The sequence below is a fragment of the Piliocolobus tephrosceles genome, chromosome 2 (assembly GCF_002776525.5).
Source record: "Piliocolobus tephrosceles isolate RC106 chromosome 2, ASM277652v3, whole genome shotgun sequence".
Classification (NCBI taxonomy): Eukaryota; Metazoa; Chordata; class Mammalia; order Primates; family Cercopithecidae; genus Piliocolobus; species Piliocolobus tephrosceles.
Window position 1 is genome coordinate 70,741,996 of NC_045435.1, and position 18,675 is coordinate 70,760,670.

Here is an 18,675-nt window from a genome sequence, read left to right on the forward strand (position 1 = left end):
TATTTACTGTCATAAAAAAGAAGCTATATTAGGGCCAGGTGCAGTGACTCACACCTGTCATCCCAACACTTTGGGAGGCTGAGGTGGGCAGATCACTTGAGGCCGGGAGTTTGAGACCAGCCTGTTCTACATGGTGAAGCCCTGTCTCTACTAATAATACTAAAATTAGCTGGGTGTGGTGGTGGGTGCCTGTAACCCCAGCTACTCGGGAGGCTGAGGCAGGAGAATCACTTGAATCTGGGAAGCAGAGGTTCCCATGAGCTGAGATCGCACACTGCACTCCAGCCTAGGTGACAGAGTGAGACTCCATTTCAAAAAATAAAAATTAAAAAAAGTTAAAAAACTATAGTAAATGCTTATGGAAATTTGAAGAGATTACAAGTATACCTGTAGAGTAAATTCCTACCATTCAAATCCCTGGTCAAAGAACATTTTATAATTTGATAGTTATTGCTGGATTGTCTTCTTTAAGGTTTCAGTAATTTACGCTTCTAGTAATAGGGTCTACAAGTGTTGATGGCATATATTTAAATGTAATAGCCTATGTTAAACACTTTGATATTTTGGCCTTCTAGTATGATGTGAGATAGGAGCTCCAAATTAATGCATTGCCAGTGCTGTTTTATCTTTATGACATTCTTGCTTGACTTTACCCTTGCAGAGGAAAATCTAAAGTACATCCTCCTAATGACTAGGGGTGGCAGGCTAGAATTGCATTCTGTGGCTTTCTTGCACTCAGTTCTTGGCTACTCCTTTTCTAGGAGGCCCTGTTGTTGATGTGGTATGTCTGTTTTATGTATTTCCTGCAGGAGGAAGGCTGAACAAGGACCTGCGACATTTTCTCAATCAGCGGTTCCAGAAGGGGTCTCCTGATCATGAGCTCCAGCAGACCATAAGGGATAACCTTTACCGCCATGCTGTGCCTTGTAAGTAGCCAGACTTTGGCATCTCACTGCTGGGTGTGTGTGTGTGTGTGAAAGGTCCAGGGGAGAAAGGAGATCTCAACAACTGATTGTGGAACACCTAGTGGCTTGCCTACTGAGTGACTCCTTAACTCAAGTAAATCATAATTGATTTATAATTGATGAGCATAATTGAATAATACAGTGTCGTGGTGTGCCTGGGTTTCAGTCATTTCTCTGTAATGTGGGGCAAATTATCTACCCTTTGTAAGGCCCACTTTTCACATTAGTGGAAAGGACATGTCAGTAATACCAGCTTCATGGAACTGCTATGAGGAGTCAGTGAGATCAGGCACAGAAGGCGTTTTGTAAGATAATGTTGTGCTGTAAGCCTCCATAAATGTTAACCATTGCTCTTATTAATGGAGTAGACCGGGCCAGCGGCCTTCAGACTGACCTTTGTGGAGACCCCCAGTGAAGGGAATACCCCCGTGGGCTCTTTCTTCCTTCCCAGGGTTCTCCTTTTGGTCAACTTCATCAGATTCGTAAGTCAGGATTTTACATAATTTTGTTTGAAGAAATGATTTCCACAGATAAAAAAAATCCCAAACCTCCAAACCATTAGATTACACCAAATCTGAAAAAACAAGACACAGAGCACAGGAACGCTGAAAGCAGAGTGTCTTTGTAAAGAAAGGCAGCCTGTCTGTCTGTCTGTGTATGGGTGGATAAATTGGCAGCTCCACTGTAGTGAAGTTTCACTGTGCTGTGCCACACTGTGTTCCTAGTTGTTTAATTTCTTTTAAAATAGGAGGAAAGAATGATTCTGGTTTTATTACTTAGAATTTTTCTTTCGCCTATTACCCAATCCTTCAAAGTTTAGAATTTATTTTTCTAGAAATATCATTTTTTAAACCAGCAAAAGAAAGGAGGAAAATTTAATGTTCAAGGTACCCTGTTTATTTCTATGTTTTGTTTGCTATAAATGGTTTTCTTTAAAAAAAAAAAAAAAAAAGCCTTGCAAATGATATGCTAGAGTGCTAATGTTTTCTGATACTACTGTTAAAGAACAAGCAGAACTAATCTAAGGCATTCTGTAGATTTGAAAAGACTTAGACTGTAGTTCTAGATGATAACTTCCATAGATCAGATTCTAGAATAGCCGCTGGCTCTCCATTTTACTCATAAATAAAACAGAGGCTCTGAGAGGAAAAGAAGTTTGCTATAAGTAACTTGGGACAGGGCCCCAAGATTGCCTCTGTCCATGGAGTGGCGAAGCATTTGATGGAGAGGAGTGTGATGATGGGTTAATGTGAACTTGTGGTCCTCAGTTCTTTTAGTCTTTTAGCTTTGAAGTTGTAAACTGTAATCCTGGTAATACCCTCATAACAATGTATTATATTTTGGCTGAATAATAATTAATTCCTAATGCTAATCACATAGATAGGGCAGGGATTATCATTGTGTTTTTATAAACCAAGAAACTGAGGCAATGAGGAAGCCAATAAAATGAAAGCCAAAGGTGATCAGGGCTTCGAGTCTCCTGAGTTCATCATTACCCTGTCTCTTCTGCACTGTCAGGCATTCCTCCTGTAGTAACCCTTTGAAGTTGGGAGTCTTTAACACCCGTTTTACAGATGAAGAAACAAAGTCACAGGGAGGGTCAGTAAGTGGCAGATCTGGTCTTTTTAACTCTTATGTCATCTAGGGCTGTTTTCGTAGCTGCCTCTGAAGTTACAGCACAGCAGGTTGAATACAATTTTGCAGAAATCAGTAATTGCAGAATCATGATTGTTCTCTGTGTAATTTTTCCCCTACTTAGATTCCAATTTAAGAAATGGGGATGAAGCAAATGAGCGCACCACTTCTTGATGCATCTGTGGTGTTACCATGGTTACATTTTGGCATGCTCTCCCGTTTATTTTTTCCACTGATTTATTGGACCTGACTGTGAGCTAAATGGCTTGATTTTAAGCTTATCACTCTGTAGGAATTGGGGCAAAAACGACCTCTGTCTTTTAAAAACAGTGGAAAAATCATGTTTGTTTTTGCTTGTATAAAACCCTTGGCATTGATGTTTTATGGCTGTGAAACCAGTAAATCAGGAATTTGGAAAGCAGAAATGGTGTTCCTACTAAAAGAGAAAACAGGTAACAATTCATTTTACACTTCCTTCATAAAATGGGAAGGAAATTCAGAAGAGGTCTGTTTTGGAGTCTGGTGGAGCGTGTGTGCCTTTGAACATGAGTAGACTGGGGCTGACCTGGGATTCTTTCGACTTGTGTTCCTCTGGCCACATTTGTGTTTATTTTGATTCTTTGGCCCATGTGACTGGGAAAGCCAAGCTCTCCACCAGCCTGTTGTGCTAATGGATTAGGAAGCCGTGGATTTGGGGAATGGATTCTCTTGATGATGATGTAACTGTGCTGCAGGGAAATGGGCTCGTGTAATCTGTACGTTCCAGAACTTCCTGCCACTGACATTTCAGTGACTTCAGTATTTTGAGAAGAGATGACCTCATGAACACGTGCTTGCGGTGGGGGTAGACTTCTTTCCCTGTACATTTTAGGAGGCTCATGGGCCATTGGCAGTGAAGAAATAAAGCTCCTTCATTCTCAGGTTATTTTTAGTGTTGCCATAATGTATTGGAGCTGTATGTGCATCATAGCACACTTTACCACTTAGGGCTCAGTTTATCTTAATTCTCTGGCAAAGGAAATGCAGATAATAGCACCCCTGTTTTATTGGCCAAAAGATGAAGCAACAAAATTGAACTGTATCAAAATTGTACCATTTGAAATGCCGTATTACTCATTTCTCATCTGCTGCTATTTTACTTTTCAAAATTTGTAACAGTGTTGTTGAGATATAATTCACATACCATACAGTTTACCCATTTTTAAAGTGTTCATCCAGTGCTATTTTTGTTACAGTTATTATTATTCTCGACTCCCCTTTTATTTTCCCTTTATTCAAGAACTTTTATTATTTCTACAGGAAGAAGAAAGGGTATGTTAGTTGAAATTTAATTATATTTGCCATTGAAAATACCCCTAGAAAAACCCCAACAGAAAACAGATGCAGTTGCAGAATGAGTTCAGGGACCTGCGTGAAGTCTGAGCGCTGCTCTGCTGGCTGTGTGGCCTGGTACAAGTCACATAACCTCTCTGAATCTCGTTGACTCTTCAGTAAAATGGAAATAGTAGTACTGACTCAACCATTGTCTTATCAGATACACATTGCAATCCTATAAGGTGAGTTTTATTAAAGGAAGCAGGTTCAGAGAGGTTACTAGTTTGCTTAAGGTCACACAGCAAGTAGCATGGTCAGGGTTAAACCAGTTCTCTGTAAGTCCCAAGTTGGGTGTTATCAGTAATAGCCTGATTAGAGTAATATACAGACTATTGAGAGTAAAAGGAAAAAATATTTCTAATGGCTGAATTTAGAGCTCTAGTTGTTTAAAATAATGACATTTTCTGTCTTGGGGTTGGGAGCAATGGCAGGCATAAAACCTTAAAAATCAGTATATTCTCTCTGATGTTCAAGTAATTCACTGGTATGTACAATATAATTTTAATTAATGATTTAGATTCAAAAAAATCATTACATGATTTTCTTAGCATATCTAGGTTTAGCTTATTTTCCATTAGATCTTTTCTTTGTGTACCTATAGAAAACCGTAATAAATGGGTTTGCAATGCTTGTAAACATGCCTACTTCTCTCATTCCTCAGAACTATCTAGCTAATATATCTGTCTTTCTCCCCCTCTAGTTTTGTTCACATTCCCAACCCCTCCCAATCTGTGCTTCAACCCTACAAACTTCATGTTCCAAACACACTTTGTGTCTTCTTATAAATGGGTACATATTATTTTTTCCTATTCCGCCGCCTATCTATCTGACCAGTTCACAGTCTTCTTTCTAAGTTTTAGCCAGACGCCACTTCCTCCACGAAGTCCTCCGTTGCTTCCACAGATTGGGCCTGTTGACCTCCTCCCCACTCCCCAAGCCGCACTCTGTGACTTCCTTCATGCCTTTTTTGTGCCTGATTGTAGTGCTTGCTGCATGCCTGCCTGTTCTAATTAGATTCCGACTTTCAGGAGTCAGGCAGCATATCTAACTGAGTGACCAGGCCACTCCTAGGTTGGTGCCTGGACTGTAGGATAAATATTTGTCGAACGAATGAACAAAGGAAGAAATGGAAAAAGATGTTCTTTCTTTTTCTTCTTTTATTTTTTTTTCCTTACTTAGCATTTGAGAAAAACAGCAGAGTTGCTTTGACCCTAAGGCTTTCAGCATAAAAAGAAGGTCAGAGTCTTGAGTCATAGATGACTGATAAGGATTTCACTAATTACGTGGCTGGTAATCGAGGCACACAAGAAAAATGTCAGAGCGCCCATGAGGTTGGAGCTGGAGTGTCCGTTCACAGCTCCTCCTAATTGTAGTCTAGATATCACCGTACCTCCTGCAATGATAGCCTTCCTGTTTTATGACTTCTTATCCTAGCTGATGTGACAACATCTGAGATTCTTGCTTTGGATTGGCCGCTTTTCCCATGAAGATAAATGCATTACCTGACAGGGCTTGTCATTTACTATACTGTTGCTGTCAAAACGAGATACAACTCATCCAGTAGTGCCGGTTCTCTGGAATGCTGAACAATGCCCCTCCCATTCCTCCTCACTTTTGTAGGCTCAACTATCATCTTTCTTTTCAAGCAAAGGTTGCCTAAAAGAGGAAAGGATAAGTCAGTTTTGTTCTGCAGCTTAACGCTTTGTTCATCAAGGCTTTTCCCAATACTGAGACTATTGTAACCAGTCTAAGAGGTATTGATCATTGACTTAAAGGACTTCACAGAGGGCTTAGTGTGTTTGATCTACAAGGCAATTTAAATTTGATGTGGTAAACATAGGTGATACTGGTCTTTATACGATAGCTATATTCAAACAGGCATTTTAGCATCTGCTAACATTGTCTATAATTTTAAATGGGGCCACAAATTACCATTAGTTCTATTTGAACTTACAGTTTTCTCTTAAGCATAGTTGTTTCCAGTATGGCTTGCCTAAAATCAACCCCTTTTCCTGTGATCTTTGACAATTAGAGCTGATGACATAAACTAGACCTATTTGTCAGTAAGCGTCCAGGATAAAGAACTGGATGCTGGAAAATAGTTTGTCTCCTGGAATGTGCATACCTGTGTTCAGGTTGTATTGGACACTGGTAGAATGCTTCTGGTCATAACTCATGAACTAGAGAGTTCTGCAGGCATCATAGGACTGATCAGATAAAGAGATAAAGGTCACTGGAAACTTTGTCTCTGTTGCTATTTCTCTGCCCTTGTCCTCTATGTAAACTAAGGGCTGTCTAAAAGGATTGCTTTAGCCTTTGCAAAGCCTAGCCTGTGGCAAAACTATGACTACTAACAATAGCAATAGCTCCCCAGCTTTTGGACACCTACTGTGTGCCAGATTCTCTGTCATGATATCTCTCTCTCTTTCCCTTTCTTTCTCTCTATCATGTCATCTCTGACTTTAACTTCATCTAAAGTACACAAACTCTTAAGGATCTGAACTCTTCGACTCTACCCCTTTTCTATTTAACCACAGATGTTTGTTGCTTAAAATGTAAAACATTTATCTTGATCAGCTTTCTACTCTTTTTCTCCCATTCTCTTCTACCCATCATGACTGTATTTTCCCATGTGCCCTTGGCTTGTCTATGATTCGGGGACTCCTCCCACCTACTGACTCACCCCTTGACTGCTTACACCTGTCCTTCTCCATTGAAACTTATTTGCTATGCATTGGTTTGCTATTGGGTTTCCTTTAAGAAGACAAGCATTGGAACGAAGAAGTGAATGTTTCTTGCTGTGGTATGAGGTTCCCCTGTCCATCATATATTTGTGACTTTAAATGTGGTTCTGTCCAAAATATCCTGTGTAAGAGGATGTTCCAATAGAGGACATTCATGGATAGCAATGACTTCTTATGCTTTTGATTTGTTTTTATACTCCTCATGATGTTTAGCACAAACTGTGTACATAGACATCACTTTAAACACTAGATTGCCCACGTCAAGGGTGTTACTGTGTCAAGGGCATCACTGCACAGCTTATACATAGTTTCCTGTTTCACCATGTATAAGGTGAGCTATGATTTATGTTTCACAAAGTCAGGTAATAGTCCAGGCAAGGAGTTTTGTGCCAAATGAAAAAATCATGAGATTAGGTAACAATACTTTTTGTTTAGGTGTGATTTGGAGCTGGAGTATGGGCTCAGATAACTGCAAACCCATTTTTATCCATGGGACTCTCCGATGGAGCACTGGAAGGTGGTGAGGGAAGCAGGAAGCTTCTTTGTTGTTCTGGAGTTTTATTCATTGAGGAACTTGGAGCATCCCTGGAACCCTCCTCATAAATGCCAGCAGCATCCCCCATATTTGTGACAACTCAGAGCAGAAAACCACTTCGCATTTCTGCAGTGTGCCCCTTCAGGAGCATTGAAGTGTGGAAAATTTATTTCCCTCTTGCCAGGGGAGAAGTGAGTTTCCCTGTCAGTGAGCTTATGAGAGGGACCTGGAAATTCCTGACTGTGACGATTCCTGTTCTCTTGGGGGCTCTGTCTGATCCCAGGGAAGCGTGCATTCACTGTCCATCCTTGCTGGAAATCTTCTTTGGGCGGATCTCACCGGGAAGACAGTGGTTTTGAGATTTGCTGGGGAATGGGTTTGGTAGTGTAATTTTGGGGGTAATTTATTAACAATCCCCTTGTTAACAAAGATCTAAAGCCATTTTCTCCATTGTAGCTTTTGTCAGTAATGAAAGTGACATTGTGATTGGTGGATTGTGCCATTTATTACAAGGCATTGTTTATTCTAGTCCATGTCAGTTACTTCTGTTGATACTCTACCTTACTTACCTTTTTCTTTCTTGCTTTTTCTTTCTGGCTTTTTCTTTTTTTTTTTCTCTCTCTCTCTCTCTCTAGTGATCCTCCCACCTCAGCCTCCAGAGTAGCTGGAACTACAGACACATGCCACCATGCCTGACTCTCTTTTATTTCTGTTTTTCATCTTATGTATTTTATCTATCCTTCTCCTTAGAGCTTATCCAGAGCCATTTTTTTAAAGCTTTAAGATCGGTTCTGAAATTCTTAATTCTGCACTAGACAGGGCAGCTGGCATTCATCACTCTTTGTCAGTGGAGAGCCTATGTACTTTACAAATATTGTTTAATTAGTTGTACTATGATGCTAGTGGTAGTTATTACTGTCATTACATATGAGGTAAAGCGGGAGTAGAGAGGCTAAGTAACTCATCTGACACCATGCTTTCTAATTTAAAAATTAATAACTTTTTTAAAAAAATCAAGTCGTGTTTATCAAGTATGCCCTATGTGTCAGGAACTCTGTTAAACACATTACTTACATTATTGCCGTTAATCCTCTTAATGTTTTGAAGTGTAAGCTATTATTATATCCATTTTCCAGTGAAGGAGATGAGATTTAGAGAGGCTCAAGTACATACACTTACAGAGCTGAGTTTGATTTCAGTCTGATAGATCCCAAAGTTATTATCTTAAACCACTGCATTTTATAGCCATTTGAACTATTAGTTTACTTTGGCACAGTGGTGTATGTAATGGAAAAGAGAACCACTGGAAGGCCCTTCAGCGTCTTCAGGCCACCTTTCAGCATAGTACACTTGGACTCGTGCCCTGCCCCTGTGTATCATTAGCGCTTGTCTTGTTGAGTCTAGAACATTCAGATGTGATGGGCTTTCAGGTGTGGTGGACCTGAGAGGCTGGCAGGCTCTACCACTTACTAGTTTTGTTGGCTTGGGCAGGTTACTCATGCTTCCTGTGACTCAGTTTCCTCATTATCTTTACTGATGTTTACAAGAAGTATGGATGCACCCAGCCATGAGCTTGACACTTCATAGGCCCTCTGTGAAGATTGATTGTCCTTCCATACCCCTTTCCCTTCCCCTTCTAGCATGACTTCCCAACACTCTTTGCGATTTCTCTTTAGGCTTTGAGGCCTTATTTATACGAAGATTCTTTTTTTTCTTTAAACAAGCTAAGTTTTAAAAAACTGACTTTCCAGCATTTGTTGAGTAACAACCCAACACTAGATGCCAGGCAAGAATATAGTGAAGATTAATAATTGGATGATTTAGCCAATAATAGGCATGCTTAAAACAGCACATTTTTTGCCTTTTCCCAGCATCAGCTAATTCCCCAATGTTCTGTGTCTTTGTATTTCTTATTATATGTTGTTAACCCTAATTGCCATTGTATAGTTGCTGAGTGGATAGAGTCCTATTGGAGAAAAAATGGGGAAAAATTTACAAATGTAAAAGCTCGTAACACTGGACTTCATTTATGTGTGTCTGCTAATAGATTCAAATAAACATGGTTTGGCCAGTGTTCTTTATTCTGAAGTTCTCAGGGGTGTAGAAAAAGGGAAAGCCAAAGGAGTTTTAGATTAAATTTAATTAGAGTTGTGGTAATTTATAATCTTCTTATGAAAACATGTTAGACCAGACCTCACCACTTAATAATAACGTCTGTCATTAATTGAGCACTTACTGTATGCACCAGGCAGTGTGCTAAGTGATTTACAAGCTTTGTCTCTGTTAACCTTCTCTGAACCCTGCAGGGCGTAGTGTTATCAGACCTGTATTCTGTGTTCTGCAGTATGAGTGCAGCAGTTGAGGTGTGGAGAGCTTAGGTAGTGGCATCTCCAAGGAGGCACAGTTTGATGATGATGGAACTCAGATTCAAACCTAGTTCTAACCACCTCCAGAGTCCAAGCTCTTGGTTTATTTTTCTGCCTGCCATCACCTTAAAGACCGTATTTAAAAATTAACATATTAAATTGTAAAAAAGAATCTCCTCCTAATAACATATGGATTAGTCTTTGGCTGAGTGTAGGATACTAATATATCTATTTGGCAGTCATGTTAATTTATTTAATTGCTTTGTAATTTCAGCTGACATTTTTCATCAAGATTTGTTGCAATTATAAAGCAATTTCCATGACAATTTATGAAGGTACATGAAAGTTTTTACAGTATCCTTACCGTGTATTATTTATTTTAAGGAAAGGATGTTTTAGTTTCCCAAGAATCATTTGAGTCAAGAGAATGAGGAATAATATATTTTTAAAAATTTCCTTGTATCAAATGTGTTCAATAAACATAAGTAAAATTTCTGGCTTCTGTAGTGGATTGTGTGTATTTCTTCTGTGGTCCAAGTAAGGAAATTTCACCAGTTGTGTTCTGGTTCCCCTACCTAGTTTGTGTTGGGGAAGGAACTGCCCAAAATTTAAACAAGAAAATGTCAATTGTGTTATTTTCACTACAATATGAATAAAGTAGACTTTTAAAAGGATCAATGACATATTTTTCTATTGCATTTAAAATTAACCAATAACACATCACTATTTTTAGGAAATATATGCAAATGTATTTGGGGTAAATACATTTCAGTCTGATAAATGTGTGATGCAACTTATGCTCAAATGACTACAAAGCATTAAAAATGGTTAAAAATATGTTATGTATGAGAAGAGGGAGAGAGAGAACAAATGACAAGCTGGTATGTTAATAACCAGCAAGTCTGAGTAAAGTGTGTATGGTATTATTTGTACTATTCTTGTTCTTGCACTGTTCTTTAAATTTGATATTTTCTATAAAAGGAAAATTAACCTATACCAAAAAAAAAAAAATCAACCAATTATAGTTTGGGAGAAAGGGGATTATATGTGAATGTTATGTTTTTGTCTCTCTTCCCCCTCATTTATATCAGTGTTTTTAGCCTATAATTGAGATTTTGTTACTACCTTGATAGACTGTGTTCATTAAAGTGCAGAGTGACTAGCCTGAAAGATGTTGTGCACATATTAAAACAAGAATCTAGCACTTACAGAATACCAAGTTTATGCTAAGTGTTTTCGTTATAGTTTCCCATTGAATACTTGTAGAAATCTTATAAAGGAAGTAATTACTGCTAGTATCTTCACTGATGAGGAAACTGAGGCTAATAAAGTTAAGTGACTTGGCTTACAATTATCAAATAGGACTGCACACTCAGTCAGGTTGGTTACTAGAACCCCCACTAATAACCACCACTGTTTCTTTCCTCAGACTATGTATGTGTATGTATACTATGTATATATAGTATATACACATATATAAACATATACTACACTGTATATACACATATATAGTGTACTGTATAGTGTCATACATGTGTATATACTGTATATAGTATATATAGTATTCTATCTGCTGTATATACATATATAGTATATATGTGTGTATACATATGTGGTGTGTATATATAGTATTATATACAGTATCCATACATATACGTACATATACGATATATGTATATACAGTACACTGTGTATACTGTACATACTATATGTGTACTGCATATACTATATATAAGCAGTATAAGCAGTATACTATGTATATATGCACAGTATACATATATACTATGTATATACTATGCACAGTATACATATATACTATATATGTACATACAGTACACAGTGTATACTGTACATACTATATATGTATATGTACTGTATATACTATATATGTATATACAGCATATACATATACTCTGTATACTGTATACATATATAGCATATGTGTATGTATACTGTGTATACAGTATATATAGTATACTGTTTATGCTGTATATGTACCATATACACGTGTATACACACATATACATATATGTATATATAGCATAGATAGGATACTGTATATATACTATATACTGTATATACACGCATGTACTATACTATATATACACTATATTATGTATACAGTATATATGCACTATATGTATATACTATATATACTATATACATGTATATAGTATATATAGTATATTATATATACTATATATGCATCATATATATGCATACGTAGTATATAAATACATAGTACATATACACATATATAGTCTGAGGAAACAATAGTGGTTATTAGTGGGGGTTCTAGTAACCAACCTGACTGTATACTGTATATGGTATACTCTATATAGCATATGTATATTATATATAGCATATGTATACAGTATATAGTGTGCATATATATTATATATACATATAGTATATACATATACAATACTATACTATATATTAAACACCATATTGTATACATAGTATATATGTATGCACAGTATAATATACAAATATATATGCATAGTCTGAGGGAAGAAACAATGGTCATTATTAGTACATCTATATAGTTACATATACACATACGTGAATATATCAAGACAGTAAGTTAGGAAAAATGATTTTAAATGGATCCTGAGTATCTGCTAGTTGGATTCTAGGTGAGCATAAAATTATGTTAATAATTATTATTATCATTAACATATATTGAATACTTGCCCTGTGCTAGATTTGTTAGATTTTATTCTTTTTTTTTTTTTTTTTTTTTGAGACGGAGTCTCGCTTTGTCGCTCAGGCTGGAGTGCAGTGGCGCGATCTTGGCCCACTGCAAGCTCCGCCTCCCGGGTTCACACCATTCTCCTGCTTCAGCCTCCCAAGTAGGTGGGACTATAGGCGCCCGCCACTATGCCTGGCTAATTTTTTGTATTTTTTATTAGAGACAGGGTTTCACTGTGTTAACCAGGATGGTCTCGATCTCCTGACCTCATGATCTGCCCCATCTCGGCCACCCAAAGTGCTGGGATTACAGGCATGAGCCACTGCGCTCGGCCTAGATTTTATTCTGTAATAGTGTTATAACTCATTTAATCCTCACAGTGATCCTATGATATAGGTGCTTTTATTCTCCATATTCAAGGAAACTGAAGCATGGAAGGTTAAACAACTTGCTATAGATACCACAGCTAAGGTAGAGCCGTGCTGTGCCATTCTAGAAGTTTCATTCTAAATCAGTGGCTTATATTGCCTATTATTTAAACTTCTAAAAAATATAAAAACAAAAAAATAGGAAAAAGAATAAGTAATTAAACATTCTTTTTCTTGGGGAAGGGGTGTCACTTTTTAATTCTCTCTTCTGTAGTATAATTATATCCTAGTCTTAGATCCCATCAAAGCCACCACAGTACACAACTCTGGGGGGAACTATTCCATTTCTAATCTGTGTGAATAGTTCTGTTGTTGACTGACTGCATGGCCTTATGCAGAGGCCATGTTTCAGTAGCAGATACTCAGCTAGATATAAAACCTCAAAAATAGGGAGAATCAAACTGCCATTCATCTTGGAGGCAAATGGCTCAACCATGCTTTCTAAATGTGGTGAGATGGTGCCTTACTTATTGCGGGTAATATCCATGAATACTTGATCATCAGAAACCTAATCCAATCTGGTTACAAGTTCTCTCCATTCTTAGTTCAGCTTATTACAGGATGGAGATAGTATTAGAATTGGATCTTACGGGATATTGACTCTTGTTTTTTTTTCTATCTGTCAATCAATTGATGCATCTGTTCATTCAGTCATTCTCCATTGATCTACTTCTCTGCCCATTGACCAAATGTATATTGAAAACAACTGTGAGCAGGTGACCCCATGTTGGGTGGTCAGCATTTAGAGGTAAACTGGGTAAATTTCCTGCTCTCAGGGAGTTTCCAATGTAGTGGGAAGACGAGAGGCATTTACAATAGAATTTGATGAACTCTGTGATAGGATGAGGCCAGGACTATATGATGTACAAGGAGGGGTACTGAGCTAGGTCTTGAGACCAGTGAATCAGTGTGACACAAAAAGTGAAATAAATACTAAAGAAGAGGCCAAAAAATTAAAAAAAAAAAAAAATTAAAAAAAGGGCATGGGACCTCTTTCCCAGGAAGAATCAGGAAACATGTACCTGTGTGATCTAGGCATGGGACTTAACATATCTAAGCCTATTTTTTCTTTAAAAAGTAATCTATGTATTAGGGGAACAATAGACACATTAAGCATCCTAAACTCCCAGGCCTAATCCCAAGATAATGTAGTCCTGTGGGTGGGACTTGCTCCTTAAGACCTTGACCTCATAAGTGTTGAGAGATCACTTCTGGTTTTGAATCTCCAGAAATATTTAAAAACTGAAAACTGGTGCTACAACAAATGTTAGGACTTGATTTTAATGGTTACAACTTAATTAATGCTTTTAAATATACTCAGCAATGTAGTATCATTGTGCTGTTCACTAATTGCCATATGTATAATACATTAACTCAAATATGCCAAAGATGGCATAGTCTGGCAATTGTCCTCAGGTTTAAATATCTTTTATTCCTTCTAATGTGTCTTTGTACTGTAGACATAACTTTATTTGAAGAGAACAACAGAATTCTAAATTGGAGGCCCTTCATGAATAGAGGACCTGGGGCAAATGACCTCCTTGCCCTGCCCCTCCTTGCCACCCCTGATACGTGTGGGATGCAATGGGATGATTCCTTTGGACCAAGGTGTGGCTGCTTCAGACCCAGATTCAGTTGCTTCAGTTAAAGGGAGAAGCTTAAGGAGGGTAAGGAACAAGTCTCCAGGGACTATCTAAGGAAGCAACAGGGGCTCTGCCAGAACCCTAGTCTTTTAGCAGGGCCCTTCCTTTTTACTGTATTTCTAATTCCTCCCATCACTAGAAGGAAAACTCTTTATTCCTTGGACCATTCCTTCTGAGGTTGCCATCTTTGAAGGTGGGACTTCTCTACTCTTGTGACCTGCCTTTAAAAGTGGGGCCAAGGCCAGGTACAGTGGCTCATGCATGTAATCCCAGCATTTTGGGAGGCCTAGGTGGGTGGATCACTTGAGGCCAGGAGTTCCAGATCAGCCTGGTCAACATGGTAAAACCCCATCTCTACCAAAAATACAAAAATCAACCAGGCATGGTGGTGGACACCTGTAATCCCAGCTATTCAGGAGGCTGAGGCAGTAGAATTGCTTGAACCCGGTAAGCGGAGGTTGCAATGAGCCGAGATTGACTCACTATACTCCAGTCTGGATGACAGAGTGAGACCCTGTCTCAAAACAAAAACAAACAAACAAAAACCAACCCAACAAAAAACAAGTAGGGCCATTCTATTGTTGTCTTAAGTGCTTTGCTTTGAAAAATGAGACAAAAATTGGTTATACTGGAAATGAAATCATTTCCAAGGTCACCAAGCGGCTGACCTATAAAAGATTTATTACTTTGACTTTCTAATCATTGTTCCTGTACCTAAATGAGCATGATATTTTTCTCCTTTCCCATCTCATAGGACAACATTACAAACAGATCTTATAGAATTATTGGAGTTGCAGTCTCTGTATTCCTAGATTTCATCAATTGAATTGAGGGATTCATATTCCTTATTTCCATCTTGAAATGACTTTACATAGTCTCAAGTTCACTTAATGAGTGACTTGGGGGAAAAAAAGATAAATCTGTTTCAGTGGAATTTTGAAAAAAATGTTGCCTGAGTTGTAGGTAAAGTGTTCTTTAAATGTATAATATGGCTGGAAATAAGACATCATGTGAAATCATCTGGTAGACTGAAATTCTGTTCGAATTCTGTCAGTGTTGCCTGCCTGACCCTAGCTAATTCTGGGAATCTCGATGGCTTTTTCCCCAGTGGATAGAAGTTTGTGGCTAATACAGGTTTCATTAACTTTTTTGTTTGCTGTTCAATTCTAGTTCTCCCAGAGGTGAGCTGTTGAAAGGTGGGCATTCAGTCTCATGCATTGCTTGAGAATTAGATACACCATACCAACCCACTTGAGTCAAGGATGCTGTAGGGGAATTTTGTAACTTCTTAGCTCACTGTTGAGTGGATCATTTACAAATCAAGAAATGGTTAGATATCTAAGGAACATGGAGTAGGTAAAACAAACAAACAAACAAACAAAACTTGTTGATATAATAATTGCTGTTTTGTTCTGAATTTGTATTATATACTTAAGGGTCTGACCTGTCCAGGCACATCAAAGTCTCTTTCCCTTCCTCTGTTCTTTTCTTCTCTCCCTCTCTCCTTCTCTTCTTCTGGTTCCTTCCCCTTCTCTTTTTCCTTCCTTTCCTGCTACCTCAGACTGGTCCATTTCTTTCCCTTATTCCAGATTCTGGCAGTAGAACGCAACGATTCTAAACAATTACTTGTGCTAGTTATATCCGGGTTCTAACAGAGACTCTTTTTAAAAAATGAAGGAAGCAGGGCATGATGGCTCATGCCTGTAATCCCAGCACTTTGGGAAGCCAAGGTGGGCAGATCATTTGAGCCCAGGAGTTTGAGACCAACCTAGGCAACATAGTGAAACCCCATCTCTACAAAAAATACAAAAATTAGCCGGGCCAGGTGCAGCGGCTCATGCCTGTCATCCCAGTACTTTGGGAGGCTGAGGCAGGTGGATCACTTAAGATCAGGAGTTAGGGCCGGGCGCGGTGGCTCAAGCCTGTAATCCCAGCACTTTGGGAGGCCGAGGGGGGCGGATCACAAGGTCAGGAGATCGAGACCATCCTGGCTAACACGGTGAAACCCCGTCTCTACTAAAAAAATACAAAAAACTAGCCGGGCGAGGTGGCGGGCGCCTGTAGTCCCAGCTACTCGAGAGGCTGAGGCAGGAGAATGGTGTGAACCCGGGAGGCGGAGCTTGCAGTGAGCTGAGATCTGGCCACTGCACTCCATCTTGGGCAACAGGGCAAGACTCCGTCTCAAAAAAAAAAAAAAAAAAAAGATCAGGAGTTAAAGACCTGCCTGGCCAACATGATGAAACCCCATCTCTACTGAAAATATGAAATTTAGCCAGCCATGGTGGTGGGCGCCTGTAATTCCAGCTACTAAGGAGTCTGAGGCAGGAGAATCTCTTGAGCCTGGGAGGTGGAGGTTACAGTGAGCAAAGATCATGCCACTGTACTCCAGTCTGGGTGACAGAGCAAGATTTGATCTCAAAACTAAACAAACAAGTAAATAAATAAATATCCGGGTGTGGTGGCACACACCTGTAGTCACAGCTACTCTGGGGGCTAAGGTGGGAGGATCTTGCTCTGTCACCCAGGCAGGAGTACAGTGGCACAATCTTGGCTCACTGCAACCTACCGGTTTGGTTGCTTTAAGAACCCATATCAGTGTTGCCTAGGCCGATCTCAAACTCCTGAGCTCAATTGATCCACCCACCTCAGCCTCCCAGAGTGCTGGGATTATGGGTGTGAGCCACCACTCCTGGCCTAAGACTGCTTTTCCTAACAATTCTCTTGAAACCCAGATTCTGGTCGACCAAGAGAGGCTCTGGCACATAGAAGGTGCTCAAACTGCAAAAATACGTCCATGTATCTGATGAATAGAAATGCACAGAAATGCACAGTGCTAATTGAAATAATCATTTAGGAGGCAGAGTTGAATGGATGCAAAGGAAGAGGGAAAGGGTGTTTTACATGTAACTACCCTGCACACAGTAGGACTTGCTGGATCTCCTCTCTGGGTTGTGGGTAGAAGTGGACTTTCATTTCAGAGTTTGGTTCTGTAATTCTTTCATCAAAATATTTGTTGTTTCCTAGAGCAGTTGCAATTGAGATGTGTCTCCTATATAAGTAATCCACCATTGAACCCGAGTTGGATAATGTATACTTTACTAATATAAGGCACACTTCTGGGCATACTAAAATAGTAAGTGTGATTGTAGACTTCTTTTTTCTCTCCTTCATTAACTCTGATCTGCTGAAAGCCCTTCAGCATGCTTTAAAAGTAGGTCAGATACTCTAGAAGGGTCTGGTTGGCCTATAAGGACTGGTTTTTCTTTTATTGCCAACTCCTGGCTCTCCATCGAGTTTGTCTGCAGGAAGATGAGCACTTCCTACAGTTGTGCATGGCCTACAGGAAGCACAATTACTTTCACATCATACTTCCCAGCAAGTATCAAATCTGTAATTTCTGCCGCCTTTATTTATTCATTGTGGCAGATTTTTTCAGGAGCTCATTTGGCTGGTATGTGAGTGTAGCGTGAAGTTTCACCGGTGAAAATTTTCAAAGATGCACATGGTGAGCATGCTGTCTAGAGCTGTAATTTGTGTTCTGAAGCCAGCAAGAGTCACAACACAAAATACAAAAGGATGATACCAGCACAGGTTCATTGTAAATTGCACAATTTTAAGGATAAAGGGATGTGTTCTTGTAAAACAGATCATTTATAGTGAGGTCTGGTCAAACAAATTTAAAGGGTCGTTATGACATCCCTTGTAAAATAAATGTTTGAAGTTTCTGGAACTTTATCTTTGATAGAGCTGTTGCAGAATGGTTCTTCTCTCATTAGCCATCTTAAGTTGCATATTTTCATGGCATGAGTCATTTTCAGGCGTAACAACTGGAAGCTTGCTGCTTTTGTGTTTTCTTGGAAAGCCTGTAAAAGAGCCCATTTGAGTACATTCCAAAAAGATGGTCATCTTTTGCACCTTGTAGGGAAGTAATGCTAAATAGTAACACATTAAGGAAAATGTTCCACGTCTGTTCTATTTTCACTTCTTGTTGAAATTTACAGTCATAGGAATTCTGTTTATTCCCTATTTGCTGTTTGATTCTCCAGTTGACTAATAAAAGCCAGAGAGTTGTCAATGGAGTTTTTTTTTTTTTTTTAAATAAGCAGTTCACTTCTTCACACATTTGTGGCAATTCAAGTTAAAATCCAGTAGGAAAATAGCATTTCAAGTTGGTGGTTTTGGTTTCTTTTTTCTTATATGGTGGAAATCAAAGGTTCTTATAAGGAAAACACCCATCTCTATGAATAGATAAATAACGGTGAAGTGATTTATTGTTTGACATTATATGAA

General features: G+C 38.8%; 1 protein-coding gene across 9 annotated transcripts in view; it reads left to right on the plus strand.

The window, feature by feature from the left end:
• Positions 1–18,675, plus strand: part of MAGI1 (membrane associated guanylate kinase, WW and PDZ domain containing 1) — a 685,858-nt gene that overhangs the window by 412,441 nt on the left and 254,742 nt on the right. For all 9 annotated transcript variants that reach the window (XM_031935182.1, XM_031935183.1, XM_023200351.2 and 6 more), the window contains exon 2: positions 810–926. In XM_031935182.1, coding sequence (XP_031791042.1) covers positions 810–926 — 117 coding nt within the window. The remainder of the gene's footprint in view (positions 1–809; positions 927–18,675) is intronic.